At 41.6% G+C, this 17,863-nt stretch overlaps 1 protein-coding gene across 2 annotated transcripts in view; it reads right to left on the bottom strand.

Annotated features, from left to right (window-relative positions):
* COL11A1 (collagen type XI alpha 1 chain) overlaps positions 1 to 17,863 on the bottom strand; it is a 188,983-nt gene that overhangs the window by 157,768 nt on the left and 13,352 nt on the right. For both annotated transcript variants that reach the window (XM_066352706.1, XM_066352707.1), the window contains exons 2-3: positions 5,891 to 6,058; positions 234 to 447 (exon numbers count right to left, since the gene is read on the bottom strand). In XM_066352706.1, coding sequence (XP_066208803.1) covers positions 234 to 447; positions 5,891 to 6,058 — 382 coding nt within the window. The remainder of the gene's footprint in view (positions 1 to 233; positions 448 to 5,890; positions 6,059 to 17,863) is intronic.

Raw genomic sequence — 17,863 nt, 5'->3', positions numbered from 1 at the left:
CCTCTCATACCTGTCACCACCTGACAGCCTGTTCTTATTAGTAACTTTCTTATTGTTCACTGTTTTCCCAGAGTGCAAACTACATAAGGGGGGGGGGGCAGTTTGTTGTTCTGTCCGCTTCTCTGTCGCCAGCCGGCAGAAAAAAACGCCATCACACTCTTTTAAATGCATGTTGAATTAATCAAACGAAAGAACCGCTCTGGGCGGAAACACTGGGTCATTGTGTCACTTACTTCCCATCGGCGACGTTCACCGTTCTGAACAGGGGGTAGTCCTCAGGGGCAGGCTTCCCGGTGTGGTCTTCGAACAGGAACACCGGCGACCTCCCCACCTCCACGCCGACTTGCTGGATGCCGTGCTCATTATATATAGATAAAAGGAAAGACTGGATTCCTTTTTTGGGTTTTACGGTAAATAATATTGAAAAATCTTCTGGAAAGGTACCTCCTGAGAAGAGAAGTCCAAAGAGTCAGATTCTGAATTTCTAAATAACTTCTGGGTCACCTTCTTATTTTTTGAGCTTTCTATGGGGCCTTAATAAACAGCACGTATGTTCAAATAGTAACAACAATACCGGCTTAAAAATAAATGGGGAGAAATCACTCATTAAGCTTGCCCTGCAATAATTATTCAAGCTATATTCAAACTTGGAAGCCACTCATTTAAAGCACACTAACTGTATAAAACTGAATAAGAGTTAGGAAACAAGATCGCAATGCCAAACACAGTATCAAACACACGGTAAAACACTTAAGTCCCACTTTTGGCGCAAGATTTGTATTCTCTGCCTTTGTCTAATCTGAGGCCATATATCATCTCTTTAAAGAGGCAGTGTAAGAACACAGTATGAAATGATACTCTTTTAGTCATCCCTTTTGAAAGCTAGAGTTTCTCATCAGTTTTTCCTATCATACAATAATACAGTGTCACTAATAATAATTTTTAAAAAGCTTATGCCATTATAAATCAGAACTGTTAGATACTCAGTCAATTTGATTGTAAGTTCCAGAAGGCAGACTGTCTCCCCACTTTTAACTTTCATACCCCAAATAGAGCCGAGCTACTTAAGTGCTTATAAATAATTTATTCAATAACTAAATTATCTACATGAGCAGCATGAATATATTTCAGATAATTAAACAAAGACAACTTCTATGTTTTTCATGAATGCATATTAAATTGAGGGGTTAGTTTTTCAAAAGTAGTTTTTCAGATATACCTTATTTGTTATCCTATTACTACCCTAAGGATATAAGTAAAGCAGGTATTCTTTTTGAAGAATGAGATTATTTCAATTAAAATGTGTCCATATGCAAAACCAGGGGCTCTTATGGGCACATGTAATCAATGATATCTTGGTCAACACCAAGAGTTTCCATATTCAATTCATTCCTTCCAAATTTTGGCATGTATCGTAATATAAAATAAAAACACTATGAGCAGGACTTCCCTGAATAAATTCAAAAGATTACAGGAGATCAGCAGTTCCACAGCTGTAAATTTGGGGGGTGGGGTGGGGGTGGGAGGGAGGGAGGCTAATGTGTAATCATGTTAATTCAATTCATCAGAACACTATAATCATAAAATGTTAAAATAATCTGCAATGGTGGAGACTGGTTAAATAAAATACAAGTAACATAAAAATCTCTACATGTAGCAGAATCCTATGCAGCCATTTAAAATAACATAGTGGAAAGATGTTTTATGAAATGAAAATTATTTAAAATGTGGAAATTAAACAAAAGTATGCCAAAAAAGAAAGCAGTCAATTAATGTTAACTGTTCAGTTCTAATCTCTTATAGCTATATCTGTATAGATGAATAGCTAAATCAATAAAGAGATATCTCCAAACTGAAAAGCGTTTATTTAAAATTCTCTGTTTTTAAAAATATTACCAATACAAATTTACTATATCCCAAGTAGGCCATAAAAAAACCTTGTTATCATAGCAAAAAAAAAAAAAAAATGTGTGTATATTTTTTATGTATTTTAAGTCAGGAAGACATCTAATCTTATATTTATGGAAATCAATAGAAAAAATAAGCATGCAAATAAGTGAAAAGGTAAAAGAACACATCAATTAACAACACATGTTTGACTCGCTTTGACTATAAATAAAAGCCTAGGAAATTCAGCCTATTGTTGAAGACGCTCCATAGCAAATAAACTTGTTCCTCAAATGAGTGCATTACAATGTTGAGAATCACATAAATCTTTCCTTAAATGTACCTCAATTTTTCCAAATACCTCATACATTCAAATAAAAGATGCTATAATATAATAAGCTAGGGGAAAACAGTTTTTCTTTTTTTTTCTTCATTTTTCCAAAACCTTATGCAATCAAGTCTATACGTATAGAAAGTAGAGAAATTTTAGGCAGTGATGGACATATCAGACTAAAGACATTAAAGCAATTTAGCAGTCATGCAATTTGCACAGCACAGCTTTTGAACGCTGTCACTTTCTAACTAGACTAATGAATAAAATATTTCAATTATGCTAGTATTTCCCAACTTAAAATTAAATAACATTTTAATTTTTAAGCTATGACTTTTAAAAAAGAAAATTTAGTTATCTAAAATAATCAGGACTTAATGTCACTTTACCCTAGGCATCCCAGAAGACCTAGTAAAAACTGCTCAAACTTTTCAAAACTGCCTATCTATATCAGAGAGGATTCACCAGGAATTTAGTTCAACAAGAGAAATGAAACCACCTATATATGTGAATTTTATCTGAAATATCAGTGATTAGTATACATGATAAAAATAACATGTGGAATGTCTTAATATATTGTGAAATGTATAAATACAATCTAAAAGCACCCCCTCTCTTAAGTGACTGTTAAGAAATGCTATTACTGCTTTTGACACGTGTATACATAAATCATATATATGTAATAATAATATTTCACTCTCAGTACATCAGCTTCGATCGTCATTCTTGAAATGAATTTTTAACATTAATAGATATTGTATCCATGAATACATTAGGCATAAAAAATGGTTACAATGTCTTCATTTGATTTTAAGTTACGGTCAACATATTTCCACGCAGAATATGTCTCCCTCTAGTTATAACAGCCTTCTGCTGGGGATTAGTGGTCAGTAGGGTTTTAGATGAGGGGCTGGCCATCTGCCTCTAGCAACGGCTTCACACTGCTCACTGGTTCTGTGATTAGATTCAAACACTTTACACTCCTAATCCTTAATCCATAACTCAGGTTTAAATTGCCCCCTTTTGGTCATGGCCAGTTAGATCACTAGGAGAGCGTCAACCTGCAGTGTGGATGTCCCGGTTTGATTCCTGGTCACGGCACACAGAAGAAGCAACCATCTGCTTCTCTCTCCCTCCCTCTCTTCTTCTCACCCTCTTCCCCTCCCACAGCCAGTGGCTCCACTGGTTCAAGCATGTCCTCAGGCACTGAGGATAGCTCAGCTGGTCTGAGCGTGTCAGCCTCAGGCATTAAAAATAGCTCAGTTGTGAGCATTGGCCCCAGATGGACAGAGCATCCCAGATGGGGGTTACCGGGTGGATCCTGCTCAGATCGCATGTGGGAGTCTGTCTCTCTATCTCCCCTCCTCTCACTTGGAAAAAGAAGGAGGGTGAATTAAATAAATAAATAAATTGCTCTCTTTCCAGATAATAACAAAGATGAATATCAACATGCCCGGGGTTTCTTGTGCAATAGATGACCCACAGCACGTGCTCTGAGGAGGGCAGAGAGAGAATCTGAAAATCACAGCTTCTATTCAGTTCACATGCCCAAAGTTCTCAGACTTTCAATTAAAGGTCTCAAACTGGGACTCTGGAGGACTGTATCTTAATTCTATAAAATACTACAATGACTATCTGAACAACCTCCCACCCCCACCTCAATGCTGACTGACGTTTTCAACGCCGCTGCTTACTTGATTCATTAGCGACATTGTTAGTCTGCCTTCCCATAACAGAAGAAACAGGGTTGTTCCACATTAATTTCAAAGCTCTTTTTAAATAATCTCATAAAGAATAATATTCACTATTTCAATTGTTTAATCATGAGATGGTGTTGGTAATTTTTATTAATTGCCACTTTTGCATTATTTGGCAGAAAGCTCTACCCTGTAAGAAGGCAAGCTTATAACCATTTGCTTGGGGGTGAGGGGAGAATGAGGTCGCTATCATAAGTGCCTCTTAATATCTGAAATAGTCATTATTAGGATCATATGCTTAAGAAACCATTTTGTAACAAGGGAAAACCCTTTGATAGAAATGAATTCTGTCAACTGGCAGGGAAAGAGAGCCAGGAGGCGTGCATTACTGTGTTCTTTTTCCGTGAGTAAAACAATAGAAATGATCTATTAATCAAATTAACTACCACATTGGAAGGCAGAAAAACTGGCCCTTAGATGACGGGCCAGAGTATAAAAATTTATAAACTAACTTCTTGAGTATTTCTAGAGCTTTTCCATTAACCTGTTTTCTTATGTTCTCTCTTGAAAATTCACATCTTTTTTCTATTTTTGCCTTAGACTTAATTAAGTGGGAAACCCACTTAGTTTTTACTGTTTAAAACTTTAATTTGATTTTTAAAATGTTATAGATTTAATAACTATTTTAATGTCTTTTATATTTGGTCAGAAAAATTGTGCATTAACATTCTTTATATATATTTGCAAGTTTGTTATTTTTGTCTCCTAAAAGCTATTGCAAAACTGAAAACATCCTGGAAGCATCAATAATGTCTCAAAACAAATGTGTTTTCAAAAATACACATATTTTTAAATGTCCTTCCATGAAAAATATACTATCTTGTTTTGTAACTTTTAGGCCCTTGATTTATCATTATTGTTTGAAAACAATTTTATGAGAAAATAAGGAATTCAATTTCCTTCATGTGTACACAGAATATAATATGAAGAAATAATATAATTGCTTCTGAGAAGATCCCAGTACACAAAAAATAAACAAAAAATCTTTGATAATATAGACAATATTAGCCTTAACACCAGACAAGACCTGGATTAACCATCAACCCCACGTAATTTGGACAAATCAGAGAACCACAGTGAAACTCCATTTCCTCTTCTGTTACGGAAAAGTTCGACTTAGTAACATTATAAGAAATAGTCATCAACGTGTATCCAATAGCAGGCAATTACTTGCAACCTAGTTAGAAAATGTGACGCTCAGAGATTGTCATTTCACCACTCAACTCCCTTTTCCACATTATCCTGATTTCTAGATAAATAGTTTATTAAGTCAATCAAGTGCTTTCATGGAAAAAAAAATATTCACCAGGTAGTTATCAATACCATCATAAAAACTTTCCATGTGAAGACATAAAATCTCTAGTCCCACATCTTCCAAACACTGGGAGATGGGACTAACTTTTATTATATTTGATAGAAGAACTGCCTCCAAAAATAATACAGTTAACTTTTTCCATAGCATCTGCTGAAGACATTTCTTACAACAGAAATGTACATTCATTTTAGAAAGACACTCATTAAGTATGTCTAAACCCACATACTCACTAAATCAACCTGGGTAGTCATGAAGGGGGAAGTCACCACATTCTCCCCAATGACTACACTCTGCATGATTATATGCAAAAAGGAGCTAGACAAAAAATGAGTTTTGTCATCTTGGAATAAAATAACCAATTATTAAAATTTCAAATAAGCCCATCGCGTTATCTTCGGTGATTGTGCTGAATTAGAACTGGCCATTATGAAATCTTTAGTTAATTTCCCTTGTTTCCTTGGTGACCACAATCTAGTTGCTGTCTGACATGTAAAAAGCATTTATATATTCCCAGCCCTAACTTTTCATTAGATAGCACGATAAGAAGAAACAGTAAGAACGAACACAGAAGTCGTAGCCATAGCAATGGGGGGAACGTACCTGAAAATAACTGTTTTGTCGGGGCACTGAGCTGTGCTTGCTTTGAAACTCTGTACGCAGTATCTGACCCTTTCGAATTCTTTCTGTTTGTGCAGAAGCCTGTTGTTTTTGATATGCCCTCTGGAGAATTGTGAAAATCTAGAGCTTTCAGTACATCAACCGGAGCAGCTGAAAAATAAGTGAAAAATTAAGGAAAATGTAATTAAACAAATAAGCTACGTTTTTATCTGAGTTTGTTGTTCCGCTTCTCAAACCCGCCCATCACCCGTCAAGCTTCCCCGACCTTTATGGGGCCAGCCAAGAAAGAGGTGGGGCAGCAGATAAACCACAAACCAGAACATCATCAAATACAAAACATCTCTAATCAGGCGTCAAGTTATGGAAGAGCGAAGCAGAATATTTGCTTTTTTTTTTTTATGTATTTGTGTGTGAGTGTATAGATTCAGAACTTAATATAACCTATATGCAAATTTACAAACATTCCGATGGATCTCAGTTACAACTTATAATAAAATCTTTAATTATTCAAGATAAATGGTGTTATTTGGTATTAAAGCGAAAGCCAGCATCTGTTCGTACTCCATTAACTGCTAATAGATTTACTATTTAACTAGTTATAATCTAAACAGAGGTGGTTTGGGAGATTCAAACTCAGAAGGAATCTTATGCATAAATATCACAAATGAGCAGTTAGTAAGCCGTATTTGTACATACAAAGAGAAGTTAGAAGGTGCTAAAAGAACAGTAACAAAACAGAATGCCCTTCTTAGGAGTACTTTCTTATCTCAGTTCTACAAGGTACTAATATATAAGCCTCTACTTGTGTGGACGTGTGTGTATCTGTGTTATATGTGTATGCACATAAGTATGGACGTAGAATTTGCTCATTTTCACCATCTGAATTTGCCAGAGTAATGCCATGGACATTGCTTCATACTTCAATATTTATATTGAAAGTTTCTGGAGATGAGTAACCATATCCTTTTCGCCCCCCTTGGATGGAGCACCAGGGTGTCTAATGCAGGCCTCTTCGCTGGCGGAAACCTAGATTTCCCACATCCGATTCACCCAGCCACCTCCCGCCACCGTGACATGATAGGTAGGACAGAAGTTTGGAACCTTAAACTTCCCCTTCGGATAAACTTGATGTTGTAAACAGCTTTACTGGAACAGAATTCACAGAATTTAAAGTGTACAATTCATTGGTTTTGGTATATTATAGTATTGATTTATAGATATCATACCTATATACGTCATCACATTTGCCACTTGAACCATTTTAAAGTGTGCGGTTTAGTAGCATAAGTATATTCACAGTGCGGTGGAACCATCACCACTATTCAATTGCAAAACTTTCTCATCACCCCAAACTCTGTAGCCATTAAGCAATGACTCCCCACTTACTCCTCATCCCAAGCCCTTGGTAATCTCTAGTCTACTTTCTGTCTATAGGAATTTGCCTAGTTTAGATATTTCATGTTAAGTAAAGTCATAAAATACTCCTCAGAACACTAAACCTAGAACTACCATAGGACCAGGCAATTCCACCCCTAAGGTATATATATATCCTCCAAGAATTGTAAGCTAGGAATTAAACAGATACCAGTAGGTCAAGGTTCACTGCTACATTATCCACAACAGCCAGAAGGTGGAAACAAGCCAAGTTTGGATCAACATGTGAACAGACAGTGCAATGGATTAGGATTCATCCGTAAAAGGGAATGATGTTCTGATACATGCTACCACCTGGATGGTTCCAAACATGACACTGTATGAAAGAAGGCAGGCATAAAAGGACAAGTGAATTTTTCAGACCTTCAAATTTCCTGATCCACAACTAAGTATCACTGAATTCACTAAGCAAGTCAAACCATGAATCATGAAGTGTAAGCGTTGTTATAAAATTAGCCTTTAGAATCTGCACTATTCACTATACTTCCATTCTATTGGCTTTCTACTTTTATTCAAAAATTTAATATCATATTTCAGAGGAGGCTATGTGCTGACCAATATATCACTGAGCACGCCTGCGGCACAGTCTTTACCGCAAGTATTTAGATTCTCAGTAAAGAGCTGCTGTGTACGGCCCAGTAAACACGGAGGAGGCAGTATCTACATTTGAGTAGATTCACAAAGTCCTCTTTTGTCCAAAACGAGAGGACTTTTGGCTGAAAGCGAGAACCAATATTATTGACTTGAAAAGTGTCAACTGTTAGTTAAAACAATAGATTGGCCATCAAACTTCAAAACAAATACTGTACAGTGTTTCTGGGAAAAATCGATGAGAATGAAATGGGGACTGATTTCAGAATCGGGGGGCATCCCAGCACCAGATTTGATTCCACTCAACAAAGCGGAGTGACCTGCAACCATGTTGTCCTTTGACAATTACAATTTCAGCTAATATTTTCTTACCATAACTTTCCATCAGTCTGTTATAAAATCTATGAATGAATGATTATGCATGAGCAGAGTGCACTGGTCATTGCCTTAGTTAAATTTGGGGGGCTGCTGACTTTGATTTGTAAAAACGTCAATGAAACTTCATGTAATTTACCTTTTACAGTGTAACTAATGTACTTTCTTTTAATGATAAAGTCCATTTACTCATTTCATCAAGCTTCTGAATGAACTTCAACATACAATCCCCTAGTAGAGTACACATTGTTTCAAATTATTAAAAAGGAAAAAAAAATAACCTTTTCTTTATGGAAATCAGATGTTTCAAAGGGATCGTGTACTCTATCTAAACTAATGATACTTTTCATTTCAGCCTTGGAATATTCAGAGAATAATAAGTCGTTAAATCATTTGTTACAATAATAATCCTGCTGCTCGCAATGGCCAATTCTTTTAGGCCAGTAGGACACCTGGCCATTCTTACTTCCTCCTTTTCTCCCATGATAACACTGAGACAATAACAACAGTAAGAGCTGCCCTGTCTGGAGAGTCCAGCATGGGACAGTCCCTGGGCTCGGTCTCCCCAGGCTCTGATCCTCACCAACTGTTGGGGGGCTACATGCTTAGCCCCATGTGCCGAGGAAGGAACTGGGGACCAAGAAGGTAAGCGGAATATGTCCCTGGGGTCTGTGCCAACATCAAATCCAGGCTTTTCCCATCCCACCACCTCCTTGCTATACCCCAGAAATAAAAACCGTGCAAAAAAGAAGAAGAAGAAAAAAAAAAAGAAACTTAAAACATAAATGCTGAAATTATCTTGGGACCGTTAATTGAGCCCTGATGTTTATATTTGCTTTAAATTGAACTCAATTCATGCTGCAGGTATACATTACTCTGAAGGAGACGGTTTCTGAAAGCCAGTGGCCTCTTATCTGTTTATTTTATCTTATCTCCTTGCTCTGAAGCCATTAGGAGAAGTTCATCTGAATGGTTTCAAGGCTCCAGGATGGACTCGGACACAGCTGTGAAGGCTGTCATTCTTCCGAGAAGAAAGGGAGGCAGCCCCACGGTCATGGTCCCTCCTGCCCGTGGGTAAATAATACATAACAGGGACCACGACATTCCTTCTCTCCAAATGATCTTTTCACAGCATAACCTTCTCCAAGAGCACAGAGGTTGTCACACTGGCCCCTTCTATTTCAAAAGTAACGTGGTAAAAACGCACGCCTTCTACAGGACGGAGGCTAGGGGCTCTATTTCCCCTATTTCCCCCCTCACAGGATTCTTTGTAGAAACACATGACATGAAATAATTATTCACTCTTCAAAAAAAAATTTAAAAATAGGAACATCTAATAAAAATGTCAACTAGATTTTTTTTTTCTCTACAAAGGCATGTCATGTCACACAAATGTAGCTCAGTCAACCAAGTCAAAAAGTTTGTTTCCTGTCAAGCAAAAGCAATACTTAATTAGGCCACTTTGAAATCTGCCTTTTATTTGATATCATGAGCATGGCAGTTAGCAGATCCTTACAGGATGGTTCTGAGGATTTAGGCAAAGAGCCATGTGCACACACTCAGGGGAACTGGTCTCCATGTTTTACTAATTAAACTGTAATCGTTAAAAGATTAAAAAGTAGTCATTTATTTTAGCTGAACTCAAACGATCTAAAAGAAGTAACATGTCCATATTCAATGCATATTGTAAATGCCCTAAATATTTTCATGGTTTCTATGTGGCCGAAAGAGAGAAGACTGAAATCATGATTAGCTTTTCAGATGTATCCGATCAGGAGAATATTTTGTTCAATATCCTATTTTTCCTGGCTTGGGTTGTGTACTTTTATTGTCTATTTTACGGGAGAAGAGGCTATCAGAGCCGAGTGCATGACGACCAGGGCCCTTCCACTGTTTTCCAGGGTTTTCCTTATTAACCTGCACACCCCGGCTTGAGCGAGCTCCCAGAACTCCACACGGCACGTCAGCCTGGCCCTTGCATCCCGTTAGAAAAGCCCACGGACTTCCAGATGTCTGCACGTACCTTGCACACAAAATGCTGCTGATCTCTGGACATCCCCACTCCTCCTCCCAGTCCCCTACCTGTATCTGCACCTTTTACTTCCTTTCGCCCTGAAGACCTCTGACTCCATGTTCTAGCCACGAGGGCGAACCCACCAGACTCTTTCTCCGGCCATTGGGCCCCTACAAACCCGAGTCCCCTGTCTGCAACACGTGGCTCCACCTCACCTGAGGATAAGCAAGAGAGAAGGGATGGGAAACACCCTCCAGAAAGGCTTCCCGGTCTCTCCGCGCTGGGGGCGCACACGCACCTCTATCCTAGCACTCTGCACGCTCGCCTTGAGTTATTTGCGTAGACCTGACCTTCTCACCCAAACGAGAACGCCTCTGCGCGGGCACGCACACACGTGAACTATGTAAAATGCCGACTGAATGCGAAACACAGTAGCGTGAAAATACAGAGAATCGGCCCTGGCCGGTTGGCTCAGCGGTAGAGCACCCCCCCCACCCCCCCCCCACCCCCGCTCCTTCCTCTCTGTCTCTCTCTTCACCTCCCGCAGCCAAGGCGCCATTGGAGCAAAGATGGCCCGGGCGCTGGGGATGGCTCGTTGGCCGCTGCCCCAGGCGCTAGAGTGGCTCTGGTGGCGGCAGAGCAACACCCCGGAGGGGCAGAGCATCGCCCCCTGGTGGGCAGAGCTTCGCCCCTGGTGGGCGTGCTGGGTGGATCCCGGTCGGGCGCATGCGGGAGTCTGTCTGACTGTCTCTCCCCGTTTCCAGCTTCAGAAAAATACAAAAAAAAAAAAAAAAAAAAATACAGAGAATCAACATTCTCCGCAGTCCACAGAACTCCCTTGTTTTGAAAGGAAAACATTTGTGAGCCCAGCCTGCCATGTCTTTTCTACAGCCTTGCCGTGACCTTTGGAGCACCTCCCCTCATTCATTGGCTGGTCTGTCCCCGGTCTTGAGTCCTCTCCCTGCTGCTGCCTCCGGCGTCCGCGTGGAGTCCTGAGCTAACGTCTCACAATGCAGTGACTGTCCATCTCTAAGTAATTCTCCTCTGAACTTCACACACTCCCAGGACCAGTAGGCAGAGACTCAAGGACAGCAACACAGAGCAGTGAAGAGCCAGACTGGTTCTGAATCCCACCTCTGGCCGTTACCATCTGTGTGACTTCGACCCATTACTGAATGGCTCTGTGCCTCAGTCTGCACATCTGTAAAATGGGAATAATAGGCGTGTGTACCAGAAAGCATTTCTGTGAAGACTGCACTGGTGTTGGAAGCAATGTCCCCGGAACGGCAGCGGGTATACCACCTGGGGGCTGAGACCCCCCCTGGCTGTCTGGCGCCAGAGATAAGAATGATTTAACATTTTTACAAGGTGAGAAACAATTACAGTACAAGAAGCCTGGTGCTTTATGACACATGTAAATGACACAAAATCTAAATGCCAGCGTCCACACACGGAAGGTTTTTGTTGGAAGACAGCCGCTGCCATTTGTCTCTAGATTGCCCGCGGCTGCTTTCACACGACGACAGCGCTGTGTGTCTGTGACGGAGGCCGTGTGGCCCACAAAGCTTAGAGCATCTACCGGCTGGTCCCTGTGAGCCGAGTCCCGAAGGATGAGGAAAAGCTCATCAGTGAAGAGGAGGGACAGAGAAATATCAAAAATGGCAGCACGGAGCCCAAGGAAATAAAAGGCATCATAGTTGCACGATAAGATGCCAACACGGAATATATATGGATGTCCAACTCCTTCCTGGGCCACCAGGGCAGCTGAGGAACCCTTGAGGAAAACCACAGCTCTGCCACGAACATCTACAGCCACAAACTCCAAGTGAGGCTCCTACACCAACTCGTGTTCACCTCCCCAACCCCACAAGCTCCGCTCCGCTGCAGCTGCAGCAACCGGCCCCCGGCTTCTAACGGACCTGCCATTCCTCCATCGGGACCTTTCTCCATCCTTCTTCCACTGGCTCAGGATAGCTGATAATTCGACCCTAACTGTCATCCCAGTCTTCTGGAGAACTTTGCAGGCTGAGCATTAGCTTTGGGTGTGACTCCAAAGCTAAGGACGAGAAGAATGACTAGGGTGGGGCCCAGACCTTCATTCCTATGGTTTTCAAGTTTCCCAGATGAGTCGAGCAGGCAGCCAGGGTTGAAACCTGGTGGTGCACTCAGATTTAATCAACCTTCTGATCTCAACCTACATGGGACGTCCTGCGGGAAATCATTCCTTCTGCCCCACCCAGGATGCGTCACGTGATCCTCTCCGATGACACCCAGTGCCCTGTGTTCCCCTCGGATGACTCCACTCTCTACTTGGTGCGCTTGCTCGAGTTTCTCACGCGGTGGGCACGCCTCAAGGATGGTTGGGATTCCCCTTGTGCCACCTCAAATTTCCTCCCTCCCCCCAACCCCCCGCAAACCCTGAACCTGTAAATTTTCATTTAATGTTCGAGAATTAGATGAGGTAAGACATTTTCATCTTTGACATGGAGTAAGCATTCTATAACATTAATACCTAAAAGCCTTATTTCTTCAAAATGTCAACCGTTTGGAATACCGTATTTCCCCATGTATAAGATGCACCTTTTTTAAAAAAAAAAAATTTGGAGCCTAAAAACTGGGTGCATCTTCTGCAGTGGTTGTGGCATTTCAAATGCCATAGATGGAACTGAGGACGAGGCAGTAGATAAAGACAGTGATTTGTCATCAGATGAGGACAAGCTAAAGAATGGGAGTTTGACAGCAATGAGGAGTTGTATGGATTTTATGATGAATAAAACTTGAGTTCAATAACCTTGTGTAATACATTTTTTTTTTCAAATGTTGGGCCCCAAAATTAAGGTGCGTCTTATCCATGGCAGGGTCTTATACATGGGGAAATATGGTATCTCTACCGATGTTTCCCCAGAGTTACCATTCACCAAACCCATTAGCCACTTTCTCCGATGGTCCAGGACACCGCTTTCTGGAGCAGTGGAACACCAGACCATCTTCTGTCTGGACAGGTGCCGTCCATGTCACCCAGGAACACTGGGCTACGCTCAGCCATCTGCCCAGAATGTCCTCACGTCATCCCAGGTACATACAACCCCAGGAGTTTCCTGGTACCCTAACAGCTAAACAACCAAATGAGCCTCAAGCCTCTGCTCTCACAGTCACCGCTCAAAGGCCACCCTGTAGCATTAGCTGACATGAATGCGCTGACATCATTAGCATTTTCCCCACCTGGTAATTTTCCTTGGCACTGCACAGCGTTAATATAACTATGGCTCTACCATAGGAGCCTTGAAGTGAGCTCTGTACGAAAAGGTTTTCAAACCTAGTATTTTGGTGTCTTTCCTCAGATACTATTCCTGCATTAATGCCAAACACACACAGGTTACATACAGACTTTGTATTATCAGCCAACATGAAGTATGAGAAAATAAAACATATTGCTCTGAATTCCCCCATATTGAAGAAGGTATGAAAGTTCATCTTTAAATGATGATGGAGCATAAATAATGTCAATGGAAATCACATAAATTTCCTATGTCTCAATATAATTTTTTTTAGCAGAAAAAAAAAATTACCACACCTTTCGTGTGTATTCTATAATCTATGTGCACGGCGTCCATCAAATCAGTAACATGGTTTTACCACGTGGAGTTGGCTTGCATATTGACTAGGTCTAAATATGTAAAATGAAGGAAAAAATGAAAAGAAAAAAAAAACTGGGAATCATCAGGGTAATGGATGTGATGGTGTAGAAGTTGCCCAAATCATTCTTTGTAGTGGAAAAAAATAGTGCAAAATGAGAGAAATCAACTGCTGGGAAACCTTAGTAACCTGTACGAATGGAAGATGAGAGTTGTACAGTTTACATGAAATATTTGGGGCAGGCGCATGGCCAGTGTTCAGAGTTTATTTTCCCCGAAGGTGTTCTACAACAAATTTAAGTGTTTTGCCATTTTTAAGCCTATTTAAGCCTATGTTTAGAAAATATATTTTCCTACAGAAGGAAAAAAAAAAAGCATAAGGCTCAAGTTTTCCATGGCCATCTTGGAAAAACAGGATTTTGATAGTCAAACAAAGACGAGCACCAAATTCGGGATGACATGGACAAAGACAACACAAAATGGTTATCAGGGGTTTTAGGACTTTTATGGTTAATTTAATCAGGCCAAGACCTTAGGAAGACTATTGGGAACTGTGTTGCAGAAAACAGAAACCTCATGATCAAATGTGAATGTAGCTTCTTACAACTCGATGAAAATGCCTGTTTAAAGGGAAAAAAAAATCTGCAGAGTGAAATTCAAAACTGGCAAGGTGAGGGGGAAAACTACAGAGTGGAATAGGTATAAAACAGGTTTACAGTCGTTTCTCTGGAAGAGAGTACAGTAGTCAACAAGCAATGCAAGAAGAAACTGCGTTCTGCATGCTCACAACTGTAAACCGACCTTGGCCCCACCCTGTGTTCTGTGTTCTGAGGCAGAACCAGTGGGATCCGTGTGAATCCCATCAAAATCAAATGCAGTGGACACTCCGCCGCCAGCTCCTTGTTCTAACTCTGGTGGATCCCGTGGCTGGGCGAGACCCCTACAGCATGGGGCCTCAGATGTAGCATCGAACAGGAAGGAGAAATGAGTCTGCTTTGAGTATCGGCATGTGCGGACATCCCCATGACAGCATCGAACCTGCCGCCGCTTTCTGGGTCTTCCTCCGGGGACACCTCGCCCGTCAGCTCGCTAAATAACACATGCCATTGCTCTGTGAGACCAGGAGGCAACTACACACTCCCATGACCTTATCTCAACATGACTGAATCTGTGCGCACGGCGTCCATCAAATCAGTAACATGGTTTTAACATGTGGATTTGGCTGGCATATTGACTAGGTCTAAATATGTAAAATGAAGGGGGAACAAAAAAAGAAACTGTGGGAAGCATCTGGGTAATGGATGTGTGGTGTAGAAGTTGCTCAAATCATTCAAAAAGGTATTTGTACCCCAAAAATTATCTAATTCCACATTTCATATCAATTTAAATAGGACACACTAGTCTTCTATAAGTGACTACTAGGGGAGGACCAGGGAGAAAAAGGAAATCTCAGCAAATCAGTACAGGAAGCGCTGAAGAGGGCTGGGTAGCAAGTAAGAAAACTCGTCCGGGCTTCAGTAAATGATGATGTTCAAGCGTGGGGGGTCTTCAAACTTTTTATAAAAACCGCCCACTTTTGCAGTGCTGGTCAACCTGGTCCCTACGGCGCAACCAAACAGCACTGTGATTGGCCCACCATGAAAGCTGGACCGTCCACTAGTGGGCGGTAGGGACCAGGTTGACCAGAACTGCAAAAGTGGGCGGTTTTTATAAAAAGTTTGACGACCCCCATACACACTCCTCTAGCCTGCTATTTTTACAGAAAGGACTTCCAAGGAGAGGAACGGCAAGTGCAAAGACCCGGTGGTAGGAGCAGGCCCAGGAGAGGCTGGAGAAAATGCAAGGAGACGAGTATGTCTCCATCAAAGGAAATAAAAGCAGTCTGAGAGATGAGGTCAGAGAAGCGAGGACAGTGTACGTTGAAGGCAGTGTGTGCAGGCCCTTTGGGAACAAGGGGCTGGCCTTTTATTACCCCAAGTGGAAGGGACAGGAGTGACATGAACTAATTTTGCAGACCACTATGGCTCTGTGCTGAGAACAGACGACAGGTGCCCTGGAGCGGAATCGGAGAGCAGACAGGAACTAACTGCCCAACTGCCATCTTCTCCATGTGAGACTGTGTTATCTCGGACTGAGAGGGGAACTGCTGAGTCAGACTGTGGATATATTCTGCTGAGTCAGACCATGGATATATGTGGTGCTGAGTCAGACTGTGGATATATTCTGCTGAGTCAGACTGTGGATATATTCTGCTGAGTCAGACCGTGGATATATTCTGCTGAGTCAGACTGTGGATATATTCTGCTGAGTCAGACTGTGGATATATGTGGTGCAGACAGGAGGTGCTGACAGGTTGGACCCGGAGTACGACAGAAAAAGGTGATCCTAAACTGCCTCCAGGTCTCGGTGGTCGAACTTGCACACGGCCACTGATGACACTGCCGCCGCCTGGGACGGGAAAGATGGTGAGAGGGACAGGTTCCGGGAGCGGAGTGCTGCAGTGCTGGGGCTTGGGCACGCTGATTTGGAGATGACTCAATAAACTCCACTGGAGATGGCTGAATAGGCAGGTGAGTATACGAGTCTGCGGTTCGGGGAAAGATCTGTCGTAGAAATAAAACTGCGAGCTGACAGCTTGTCAGTGTTACTTAAAGCTATAATTAGCTTAATGGCATGGTTATTTGAAAAATTTGTTTGATACCACTTTCCCTGAAAGAAATCATTATGACTTAAAAATGCTTGCAATAAATATTTCTGTTCTCTGAAATAATCAAAATAGAGATCTTGGCCCAATATATTAACCCTCAGAAACAAAAAGCACTATCCTCCACTTCTGTTCCAAAGCATGCTACCATTGGGTTAAAACAAGAACAATCGCATTTTAAGGTTTAAAAATGTTAAGCTACTTCTCTGTCTTCTAACAGATGTTTATCGGTGTGTACCCACGTGCGGGTGACATCCTCCCCTACAAAACAGGAAGAGTATCCATTCATCTATCTTTCTAGTCCATGAAGGCCATAACTCTATCCAGTGTGACTTAAATGAACTAATTATCAGTGAGAACTGTGGGTGACATTAAGGTGGGGTGGCTGTTGTAGAAACAGTAGCAGGGCCCCAGGTCCCTGCTCGTCTGTCAGAGGATACAGTCAATGTCTGCGGTCCATCGGAACCGCCTAGTCTGGCTAGATGTCAAAGTCTGCACCAACCCTGTCCTCAAAGCAGACCCCCCCCCCCCACTTTTTAATTAGTCATGGGACTTCATGCTATGCAGAAAAGTGCAGCCATAGGCCCACTCGCCTAGCCTTAGCACCCTCCTAAAAAACACACACATACTCCCTGAAAGCAGACGGCACTCCGTCGGGAGCCCCAGCGCAGGGCACAGAAGGGTCACTAAATTTCTGCAGTTACTGAATAGCCTCTCAGTCCTGAACTGCCTTGTCTCATAGACACCGAGATGAGCTGAAAGTCGAACAAAGAAATAACATCACAACTCTGAGAGTGTGTTATTTGAAAAGTACGGCATTTCTGATTCCTAAGAAGCCAAACTGGTGAAAATGTTTATGATAACACGAAAGTCCTATTTTCAGTACAAGCATTGGACAGTAATGTTGAAGAGAGCAGTCCTCACTTACTCTATTCCATGCTAGGAACGGGAGGGATGTTTAGAAGGCATTAGCTACATCGTAATCAGCTGCTCTAGTCACATCAGCTCACTGCTGTTTGACAATAGGGTTTTTTATTATTATTATTATTATTTTTTCTTTTTTTTTTTTTTCATTTTTCTGAAGCTGGAAACAGGGAGAGACAGTCAGACAGACTCCCGCATGCGCCCGACCGGGATCCACCCGGCACGCCCACCATGGGGCGACGCTCTGCCCACCAGGGGGCGATGCTCTGCCCCTCCGG

Source organism: Saccopteryx leptura, chromosome 11 (genome assembly GCF_036850995.1).
Source record: "Saccopteryx leptura isolate mSacLep1 chromosome 11, mSacLep1_pri_phased_curated, whole genome shotgun sequence".
Lineage (NCBI taxonomy): Eukaryota > Metazoa > Chordata > Mammalia > Chiroptera > Emballonuridae > Saccopteryx > Saccopteryx leptura.
Note: the sequence above shows the minus strand (reverse complement) of the source record. Positions and strands in the feature narration are given on the sequence as shown.